Source organism: Nicotiana tabacum, chromosome 8 (assembly GCF_000715075.1).
Source record: "Nicotiana tabacum cultivar K326 chromosome 8, ASM71507v2, whole genome shotgun sequence".
Classification (NCBI taxonomy): Eukaryota; Viridiplantae; Streptophyta; class Magnoliopsida; order Solanales; family Solanaceae; genus Nicotiana; species Nicotiana tabacum.
Genome location: NC_134087.1, coordinates 175,032,102 through 175,044,037, shown reverse-complemented (window position 1 = coordinate 175,044,037; position 11,936 = coordinate 175,032,102). Strand labels below are relative to the sequence as shown.

The window sequence follows — 11,936 nt, the reverse complement described above, 5'->3', positions numbered from 1 at the left end:
CTGGAAGAACAATAATAATGGTAGAGAAATTTTGGGGACACGGGAAGAAGAAGAAGAAGAAGAAGAAGAAGAAGAAGAAGAAGAAGAAGAAGAAGAAGAAGAAGAAGAAAAAGAAGGAAGAAAAAAAAAAGGGTGGGTTAATTGGTGAAAAGTAATTTTCAGATTATATACACTTTGGGCTACACTGAGTAAGAGCTTCAAACGTGGATCATTTTCTGATATATTGTTGTGCCAAGTGATAAGGGTGTAATTCTCCTTTTATTAACAAAAAGACTCCTAAACCTAAAAGGCAATTCGGCACCTAATTTTCATGTGTTATTATTCAGGAAGGATTTAATATAAAAAATTTAGGAGATTTTGAAACCCTAATATTAGAGAAATAATTATTCCTAAATATTAGGGAAATAATTATTTCTAAATATTATGAAAATAATTAAATAACTATTTTATCCAGTATGAAACCAATTTTTAAAGAGTAAAAAGATGAACGATATTTCAGGATTTATACTTTTATTATAACGTAGAATAGACATAGATTAACAGAATTTTTTTAAAGATAAATGAGCATTAGAAGAGTGGAATTCCGTTTAAGTGTTTTTAAAATTATTTATTAGGCAGTGATCTTGATGGAAATTGATTGGACTAGAGCACCTACATTGTGACAAAATGTGGCAACCTCCTGCTAAATTGACTGCTGAACTTTCAAAAAGATCACACGCCACCCTTCCTTCTCCACCTTAAATCTTAATTCTTTCTAGTTGGGATGTCAGTTTTTAGTGGCACAAGTACATTGCATTTCTTTCAATTTCTATATCTTTCTTTCTTTTTAGATTAAAGGTTAAAAAAGAAAAGAAAACTAAAGATTACCTACCTCATTTTTAATTATTTCAGTGCTACCACAAGAAGTTCACAATCAAAATTACATGTTTATAAGTTCTCAGGTATGAACCTCTGCGATATGATCTAAATTTTCAATACCATGGGTTCAGGTTTTTGTTTGAAAACAATTATAGGGCGAAAGAGGAACAAAGGACGTAAATCCAAACAGCTCAAGGTATTTCTCTCTATTCACTTAGTTGTAGTATATAAACTACGGCTCGATACCAAACAATTGCATTATATAAAACTGAAAAATAAAAGAGAGTATCTATTGGAATTGAGCAAATGTAGGAGAAGAATATCCTGAATCAAACTAATTCTCTTTGTCCCATTTGGTTGAATCATAGATATGAAAATAAGCCTTTTGTCTCATTAACATATTAATAATAATCTTTAAGCACTTTTATTATAATTTGACTTTAGGTCACCAATTTTATTAAGTCGCGCTTCGAACAAATATGAGGGTAAATTTTCGTAATAAGAATTAAGTAATTTCAGGGTAGTAATGCATCGGATGAGCCAAGGGGAGAAATTTCTAGTGGTAAAGACACCAGTGCTCATTATTCAAATGGAAATTCTTCAAAAACGATTGCTCGCAAGACTTATAAGTTCACTGAGTGTACTGCCGCCACCAAAATTCAGACCGCGTTCAGAGCTCATTTGGTAACTACTACTATCTCAAGTGATAAATGTATACTATATAAAAGACGTATACATTATATATTCATTGATTTAGTATAAATATATATATATAGGTCCCAATTTCCTAGTCCTAACTATATGTTATAATGCAATGTGTAGGCAAGAAAATCTCTACGTCGGGTAAGATGCGCTGTGAGGTTTCAAGGTGTAATTGAGGGTCTAAGTGTAAATAACCAAGTAGTAGGGACTTTGAAACAAATACACTGTTGGAGCAAAATACAGTCAGAGATCAGAGCTCGGCGACTGAGTATGGTAACTCAAGACCACAATAAGCAGAAGAAAATTCAAAATCAGCAAAAACTTGATGCTAAGCTTCATGAGCTTGAGGTACCTACCTTATCATTCATCATTCTTTCTCACCTTGACTTGGCTCAATGATAGTAAGACTCAGGCGCGGAGCCAAAATATTAAGTTTATGAGTTATGAATTCTACAAAAAGCATTTTATTGGGTTATGAATAAACTATTTATGCATCTTAAGTTAGTTTTTTATACATGATATAGATCGTAGCTATTTGATTATGTCGAACCTGTACGTAGAACACTAGCTCCGCCCCCGTAAGACTTGTCATTGTGTAACTAAGTAAGTCACAATTTCAAGTTATGAAAATAATTTCTCCTAAAATGTGAGGTGATACCGTATATTAGGGGTGTACAAAGAAAACCGACAAACCGCACCAACCCGATAATCGAAGTGAAACCGAGAAAAAAAAACCCAACTACGGTTTGGTGTTGGAAAAAAAAACTCGACCATAATTGGTTTGGTTTGGTTTTAACTAAAGAAAGTCAAAACCGAAACCAAACCAACCCGACATTACATATATAGAAATTTTAGATATATTTAATATATAAATATACTTATTGTGATGTAATTTATAAATATTTCTTAAATTGTTTTCATAATTTTATCTTTTAAGGTATTATTTCAAGGTTGGACTTAGAACTTTTGAATGTTCCAATAAGTTTTATAGCCATTAACATTAGTAAATTAAATCATGCTAACAAAAACCCAAACCAAAATCAAATCAATATTAATGCTAACAAAAGACATTCAATTCAATAATACGAACGAGAATGTATTGAATATCTATTTTTTGTTTTGCAATAATTTAGATAAAAATGCATAACCTATTTTTATTTTTTCTTTAACGTTTAGTCATGAAATTAATACTCCCTTATTAGTCTATTTATTTTAGCACGACTTAGTACTTTTAGATTATATTTATTTTTATTATGGCTTTTTAATTAGCAATATTTATATTACATAATTTTATTGTCTTTATTATTGAATATTTTAGGATAATGCCATGACACATCTCATATTTTGTATTATTTTCTTGGAAAATACTTTATATACTTGTATCTTACTAGGATTAATGAAATATTTTGAGCACAATTTATATGTTTTGTTCTACGGAGATTTTACCGGAAAAAATCTCGAAAAAATCCAAAAAACCCAAAAAACCCGAAAATCCGAGAGTAAAAAACCCGAGTTTTATTGGTTTGGTCTTTAGATTTAATAACCCGATACAATTGGTTTGGTTTGGTAATTGTAAAATTCGAACCAACCCGACCTATGTACACCTTTACCGTATACAATAGACCTAATATGGTCCGTAAGTTTAGTAGGCCGAGCTGCCTTTTCTCACTCGTGCCTCTATTAAAAAAATATTATTAATGTGTTTGTATTATAGCTTTTGAAATTATTTTTTTAAATTTCATTGATGTGTTTGTATAGTAGTTTTTTTTAAGATTGGTAATTTCTGAGTGTCTTTTGATTTTTTTTTTTTAAAAAGAGTTTTGCGTGAAGAACAGCTTCTACTTAACGACTTCTTTAGCTTCAATTTTTCTTTTTTCAAACTTTAGCAAAAGAATGTTTCGAAATTTTAAACTTAAAACCATTTCAAAAAATTAACTTCATTTTTGTGGGACAATTGAACAAACAAACGCTAATTATTCTATTGTCCCATTTAAAGAACGAAAAGGCAGAGTATACCATACAACCACACGAACAAAATAAAATGACATCCCTACAATAATTGACGTGGTTGCACAATGCCTCTTAGCTATTTCAATCACTGACCTTAAATTATGTGGCTGCTTCTTATAAAGCTTACTATTTGATTTCCCTTGGATTTTTCTGGGGTAGTTCTTTTCCTTTTGTTTTTTAATCTTTGTTTTTATCATATGATTGTTAACTATGAAGATATTTTAAAACCTATTTAGCTTTTTAAAAGGTTAAAATAGCAGGTCTAGCCAATTTTCGGACTGATCATTCAAAAATAGCCAGCGTTTGCCAAGTCATTGAAAAATAGCCACTATTTTGCTGCAACATAGACCAGTCCAGTATAATATACTGGAGTTCCGTGCACCTGTGTATGAACTTCCAGCATATTATGCTGGACCGGTATACTTTGCTGGCTCCAGTATAATATACTGGTGACTGGAGCACCGGTGCTCCAAACTCTAGTATATTATGCTGGACCGGTATATTATACTGGAACTCCAGAATATTATGCTGGAGTATTTTTTCCAGATTTTGAACAGTGTTTTCGTTCAGATTTATCTTTACATGAAAAGTGGCTAAATTTCGATTACTTTTGAAACTGTAGCTATTTTTAAATAACCACATGTAAATCTAGCTATTTTTTAATTTCTCCCTTTTAAAAGGCATCATATCCGCAAGGATCTTTCTATTTATTTATTTTTTGAATGGACTGATACATGTGAAATTGTAATAAAGGGTGAAGTAAGATACAAATTAACATCTCCATAAGTTTCAATATCATGTTAAATAATGTTACGCTTAGTGAGATGGTACCGCCTTATAAAGTGAAAATCTTACTACAACAAAAAGCATAAAGAGTTTTTGTCCCTTTTTCTAAAAATTGATATAAAAAAGGATAAACATAATTATTGCAGTATAATATGAGTTAAAACTGTCATGATTATGGTTTCCTTGCCACTATCAAAAATAATTTTTCTACCTTCACAAAGTAAGGGTAAGGTCTGAGTATACATTACATATGTTGTTGTTATAATATGAGTTAAAAGATTTCTCCTACATCAAAATAAAATCTCATGGAAACTGCGAGGCGAAGAGGTGGAATGAGGAGTTATGGACGTGTACCTACGGTAAAAGAATTTGTTATGGAAGTTGGAACACGTTGGGATATTTTTTTCTGGTTTAACTACTCGTTATTTAAAATTCATTAGTCTTACTAATTCGAATTCGCGCAGAATAAGGCCACTAATAGGGTAATGTGCTACATACCAAAAGGTTCTTTATTTGAAAAGCTCGAATCCAAGATCTTTGGTTAATGGGCGAGATAGTCACTTAACTTTGCTTTGATTAACAGGTGGAATGGAGCAGTGGTGCTGAAACAATGGAAGAAATAATCCAGAAGTTACAACAAAGAGAAGAAGCTGCAATTAAAAGGGAGAGGGCAATGGCTTATGCTTTTTCTCATCAGGCAAGTTAGCTATGACAATTGATTGCTCGTCTCAGTCTGTAGATGTAGGTTAACTTGTCTGGATTACATTATATTTTATGTTTGCATAGTATATTTTTTCTTTTATCATCAGTCAGGATTCACTTTTTAAACTTTTGCACAATATCTGGTTATTTCGATTCTAACATCATGCATATTTTAGTGGAGAGCCAATTCAAATCGATATTTTGGACAAGCCTACTATGATCTTGGCAAGGATAGCTGGGGTTGGAGTTGGATGGAGCGTTGGATTGCAATTAGACCATGGGAGACCAGAGTTCAAAACCCCGTAAATCCAAAAATCTCACACTCCCACCAAATTGCCAAGATAACTAAAACTACAAATTTGGGACCTATGAAACTAGTTGTCTCAGTTAAAAATCCATCTATTTCAAATGGTAAAGAATCTACAAAAGGAAGAAAATTGTCCATCTCTCTTCCTGAGAAGTGAGAATCAAGCTTCCCAAGAAGCTGACATTTGATTGACCAACTCGACTTATACTTGAAAATATTCTTTTTGGTAATATATATTATGTACCAAATCAACATATGACATCCCTACCAGTATGTTGTCAAATTGACATTTTTATTTCTTTGGCTTTGTTTATTTTTGTGTGATTGTGGAATTGTGCCTTGAATTTTTTTTTTTGGTTTAAAATATAAGATACAAATGGTGTAAATGATGCACTTGGTGATGGAAACTTTTTGTTTTATGTTATTCGTTTTTTGATTGAATGTATTATAGTAATATTTTTTATGTAATGCACGAACGGTAGAAGGGTCAAGTCAACTATGAAATGATAGCTTTCTTTGCATTATTTTAGTTCCGTACGATTTCTTCATTATAGAAACATAACCACAGTAAGCTCCAACTAATGACTCAATTATACAAGCATTAGTTCTGTTTCTCAATTGTCAATTTTGACACCAACAAATAAATGGCATCCCATGCATTTCCACCACAATAACAATCATTGTTATCAACAACTAGGGAGGTATGATAGGGTAGCTACGGTTCAATTGTTGTCAATTTATATCACTTGTATTCAGATGCGCAGTGAACACAACTTTTGTCAATTATATTTGTTCGTGCAACGAATACAACTTATAACAACTGTATTCGTTCTTGCGATGAATACAACCAAGGCGAAATACAAGGATTGTATACAGAGAGTACAACCCGTATCAACTATATACAAAGATGTATACAAATAAAACAATATGTATCGACTGTATTCATTGATTAGTCAGGCTAGTAAGTTACCGACAAATCTAAGCCCAATATGTCCAAATTTGAAAATCGAAACAAAAGAGTTTTTGATTATTAAAAAAAACAAAAAAATCTAAGCATCACTATTGCCTTTTGAATACTCCCTCCGTTCCAGTTTATGCGAACCTATTTTCTTTTTGGTCCGTTCCAAAAAGAATGATCCATTTCTAAATTTGGTAACAATTTAGCTTAAACTTATAATTCTACCCTTAATGAGAAGCTTTTATAACTACACAAATACTCTGGGCTCCTTTTTGACTTGTTTAGGACCACAAATTCCAAAAGTCTTCATTCTTTTTTAAATTCCGTGTCCAGTCAAACCGGTTTACGTAGATTGGAACGGAAGCAATAGTAACTTATCAATCATAAAGAAGCGAAAGCAACTATTATGCAATGGTCGCTATCTTGATAGAAGCCATGAGTTTTAAGTGATTTAATTATTGCTGTAAAAAGGAGTAAACAGACAAAGAAACAAAAAGAAGAGGCATGATATCCAGCTAGACAGATTTATGTGGCAGTAATGAGCTGTGCAGGGTAAGGGGGCCACTAATTCATTGCCCAAGTACCATACTTTGGTGGTATCTGCCTCTGTATGTTTTCTATTATTCAGCTTATGTTTCATCTTTTGTAGAAATTGGTGATTTGGGTCCCTATACTGTTGAACTCTAGCTAGCCCCACTTAGTTTTAACCTTCAACGGTGGTATCTCCTATCAGTACAAATATTAATAACTTTGTTCACCAAGACTTAAACGGATAAGAAGAAACTATCAATTTTTTTCTCCATCTCTATTGAGATTTTATGACTTATAAGTTACAGGTTCGAACTGTGAACCAGCCACTAATCCTTACATATGATAGGCTGTCTATATCTCACCCCTTGATATCCCTTTCTATGTGAACGCGAGATGCCTTGTGCACCGGGCTGCCCTTTCTGTCCACCAAGACTTAAGCAGATAGGAAGATACTATCAAGTATTTTTTTCGTCTCGATTGAGATTTTGTGACCTATACGTTACAGATACGACTCGTGGAACCAGTCATTAACTTACATTATGGTAGGTTGTCTATATCTCATCCTTTGGGGTGCAGCCTATCCAGCGTGAACGCGAGATGCCTTGCCTTGTGCACTTGGCTGTCCTTTCTGTCCACTAAGACTTAAGCAAATAGGAAGAAACTATCAAGTATTTTTTCGTCTCTGCAGAGATATGGACTTGAACTTTTGGATTTGTTTTCCACTACACAGACGACTAGGCCACACCTTTTAGTTCTACTTTATTTACTACAAGTCTACGACTTGTTGGGATTTGTTATTAATAACAAAAAGGTGTGAATGAAAAATAGTGGGAAAAGAAATAGAGGGAAGTGAAATTTTAAATTAGTTCACTTTACTAATACACTTTGTCCCTCATTGTAAGAAGGAAAGAAAATCTGTGTATATATATAGAAGCTCATCTTCTAGCTCTTAAAGAGTTAAGAAGAAGTGGTGCCTCGCGCCGTCGTCGTCGCTCGGCTTCGACTTCGGTCAATTGATTGATAATTTTTGGACCAAATTTATTTCCTTTCCCTTATTTAACATTTTCTTTTCTAATTCTAAAAATTTTTTTGCGTTGGAAGATCGCGGAATCATTTTCGCGCATTGGAAGATCGCGAAATTATTTCGCGACCCACAGCTGAAACATTCCATTTAATAGCTGAAGAGAAACCTTATCATTGAACATACACCTTTGCACCTGTTGAGACTCAACCTTACTGCTATAAATAGAGAGGCTTAGCCTCATTTTCCACCACCGAAAAATCTGAAATCACTCCCCTCATCCCTCAGTATGGTAACCACTATTGGAGAATTGGAAGAACATGTTGCTATGACTAAAAAAAGACAAACCTGGTGTACGAAACATCTTACATTTACGCCGTGTTCGGGAAAGGGCCACACATATTGCTATGACTAATGATTCTAAATAAACCCCTCTATTTCCATGAGAAATGAGTTGACTCTCTAAATATCAGTTGGTAAAACATTTCGAAGACTTGAGGTTCTGGTTAAGTTGGTTGTCTAAGAAAAAGATATACCCTTTCAAGTGTTCTCTTGCAACATAGATCTTTATCAAGAATGCTAAAATAGCTTAAAATAAGTTAATTGAAGAAGCATTCTAAAACATAAGCTAGCTATTAGATGCCCCCTTAATTTATTTAACTGTTCATAGAAAATGACTTCACTTTTAATGCTCCCAAAACTCCATGCAATGATAGGGATGTTAAAACATCAAGTACTTTTCCATTCCTTCTACAGACTTAAGAAAGTCATTGAAACATGAACTGTTTCAGTAGAATGTAGTAGAACAATTATTAATCAAAAGAAATCTCTCCTTCATCCACTTGAAAAATTGACCCTTTTCCTCTACATATCTGAAAGCATTTCATTCGGCAGCCGGTGAACAAAGAATTACACGTTCACATAGGGTCCAGGGAAGGGTCGCACCCCAAGGGATGTGATGTAGGCAGCCTAATCTGATGTGGCTAATTCCATGGCTCTAACCCGTAACCTATAGACAACTTGACCGTTTCTCCAAGGTTCTCCTTCATTCGCATTTCAAAAACTTAAAAGGGCGCAATCAACTCCAGATCAAAGCAATCAAGTTTGCAAGAAAATGCAAAGGCCACCATCACATTCTGAAATGCCTTAATCCTCAGAAAGATAGTTCATTTAACAGAAAATTACTAGTTCTAGCTTGATAATCTCTAATTCATCAACTGAAGTTAATAAGCCAACAAACAACAACTTGATAAGTCTGGCAAACAGAAATAGAGCAATGCTAAACTAGCAGTTGAACTGAAAAACACACTTATACATGAACAAGTCTAGAACACAAATCAACTAAGATAGAACATTACACCGAGATTAAAAAACCTGAAACTTGCTCACGATTCTTCTTCCGCGGTGCATTGCCACTGAATCAAACTCGACGATGAACCATTGCCCTTCCTTTGCCATTTCCATTTGAAGTATAGTACTTGTTCCTGCAAATTAATTAAGCTCAATGTAACAGTATTTCAAGAAATTTTGTAGAATGCATATGGAATTTGAAATGAGACTTAAAGAGTTGAATGTTGAAGTGATTCACCTGTCGGGCAATCTAAGGGAGAGCATTTGTCGAGCTAACTCAATGGCGAGAATCAGAGGAAGCAGAGGATGGCTTGTCGGAAATGCCATCGTGCTCCTCAATTTCACCTTGGATTCGTGCAGGAATGCGAAAGCCAGAGAATCCGCCTAACTCTGAGGCAAATCCAATACCAGATATTGATGTTGAATACATAGGTAGCACAGCTTGATGGTGATGAATCGGATCAGCTGTAGCAATAGCAATCGCTGATGGGTCTATCCATGCACGAATCGAAGGTGAGTAACTGGACTGAAGGGGTCCCCTCTGAGAAAAAAACTGATTTTGGCCGAACAACTGTTGTAGCAGTGGCGGGGCAGGAGGCGAGTTAAACAAGTACCCGCCTGCAGCTCCTGCAACTGCCCCACCACAAAGAGCGAGGCCTGTGGAGTCTCTACCGGCACGTGCAGCAGCCAGTCTCTGCACTCGACCGAGTTCTACTGGCTGCTGCTGATGCTCAGACAGAGACCAGCCTGAAGCATCAAACCCAAGTTGGGTACTTCCATTAAAGAAATTTGATGCTTGAAAATGAGTCTGTTCTTGTTCTGTATGGTGAGCTTGCTGGTTTTGGTGATGAAGCAAAATAGGATCTTGAAAAGATTGTAATGAGAGCCTCAAATCTTGACTGTGGTTACTGGTTCTTGACAGTAAATTGTGTTCTTGAAAGCTCTGGAACTGCATAGCTGAAGAAGAACTGCTTTCATTTGAACCACCCACAGGGAAAAAAGACTTAATAGTGTCAGCAATAGTATCAGAATCTAAAGATTGAGGCAAAAAGCTTGCATTTCCATTGTCACCACTTGAGTTACCACTATTGGTTTGGTGTAAAACTCTAGCCTCACTTTCATTTCCCAGCATTATCATTTCCCTTTTATTTGAAGACCCACCAATACTAACATTAACAGCATTTTGTTGGGTGCTAAAGTTCTCTTTTTGCTCCTTCTTTTCTTGATCAAGATTAGCACTATTTGTTATAGGACCAGTGGTTGGTTTCCAGGGTGGCAATTCTTCTAACTCATCAATGGCTGCTTGAGCCTTTTTAATGAGCCAATCAACAGCTTTACTGGGACGGTCATAGCCAAGTCGATCTTGAACATCATAGAACTGAATAGCAGTATGAGCAGAGAGGCGTACACGTCGGTCTCTTGGTCCTTTAGCTGTGCAGACTTTGCTGTGTCTGTCTTTTCTCCCTATAGACCTTATAATATGTCCACCTTGAACTTCAACAATCTCTCCACCAGTATTCCTCAATCCAAATCTTGATGATGTTCCCATTTTTTCTCCCGGTTTTGCATGTTCAAGATTTTTCTTTTGGGTCGAGGAAGAAGAAGAAATATAAGACCTTTTCTTGGGTTGCTTTGGATTTTGTGTTTGTTGGGGTTGTTGTTGTTGTTGAGTAGTGTCTAAGTTTTGATAGAGAAAATGATTATGGTGTAATGAAAATAGTTCATGGGGTTGTTGAAAATGGTTGTGCAAGTGATGATTTGCATGAAAAACTTGTTCTTGATAATGGTCTTTTTCTTCTTCTTCCTCTTCTTGTTCTTCTACATTTTGGTTGTGAAAATGGTGATACTGATTCTTCCTCTGAGGATCCAGACTCAGAACCTTGTTGTTGTGCTTTTGATGTTCCAGCTTTTGATGTTGTAATCTTTTTTGTGTTACTATTTCTGATTCTTCTTCTGTAGTAAAATCTGATACTGTTGTTGTTGTTGTTGCCTCTCCCAAAAGGCACTGCAGCCATCCAACTTTGCAAATTCCATTACCAAAAAAACAAAGGGCAAAGGCATCAGTAATTTTAGCCTAACCCATTCTCTTTTTTACAGCTTCTTTAGTTTTCTTTTCTTTAACACACAGCTTTTGATGTCAAAGACTGCAGCTTTCTATGAAATTTTTGTAAGACTGTAATATGTACTTAGTTATAACAGCACAACTATAATGAGAACCCAAAGTTTTTGCTACTCACTTAAAACAAAAACAAACCCGACAGTAATCAATCAAGAGGGGCTAAGAGACAGAGATAGAGACAGAGTGAGTGAATAAAGAGGGGGGCCTATATGCTGTAAGGGATCTTGATATTTTTTTTCCTTATAAACATCATATATGTCTCGAAAATTATTAGTTCGATCAATTTAAATTTACATTGTATAACTATAAGGGATACGTCTGGTAGAGTGTATAAAAATAATGATAAATACGATGTATTAGTAATGCATGGGTTAGTAACGCTAGCATTGACTATGCATAGGTTATTTCTTATCCATTGTTTGGTGTGATGTATTAAAAATTAAAATTCATTGCATAATTTTTAGGAAAATTGTTTGTTTACAAAAAGACCATCTATATTCTTTAGCTTTAAATGACTTTAGGCCTTTAACCATGCTAATGCATGCATTAATAGCCCTGGTATTGCTAGATAATACCGAATATGATGTATATA

General features: G+C 34.6%; 1 protein-coding gene and 1 pseudogene across 1 annotated transcript; one reads left to right on the top strand and one right to left on the bottom strand.

The window, feature by feature from the left end:
• The first annotated feature begins 810 nt into the window (after positions 1-810).
• LOC107794462 (protein IQ-DOMAIN 10-like) lies at positions 811-5,887 on the top strand (annotated as a pseudogene).
• Positions 5,888-9,021: 3,134 nt separating this feature from the next.
• On the bottom strand, positions 9,022-11,527 carry LOC107794461 (transcription factor TCP4). The gene is made up of 2 exons (XM_016616947.2): positions 9,464-11,527; positions 9,022-9,359 (listed from the first exon to the last, which is right to left on the bottom strand). The coding sequence occupies exon 1, from the start codon at positions 10,772-10,774 to the stop codon at positions 9,503-9,505; it is 1,272 nt and encodes a 423-aa protein (XP_016472433.1). The 5' UTR covers positions 10,775-11,527; the 3' UTR covers positions 9,022-9,359; positions 9,464-9,502.
• Between the last annotated feature and the right edge of the window lie 409 nt (positions 11,528-11,936).

Coding starts and splice junctions, on each gene's coding strand:
- LOC107794461 (XM_016616947.2), bottom strand. CDS start 10,774: ATGGGAACATCATCAAGATTTGGATTGAGGAATACTGGTGGAGAGATT.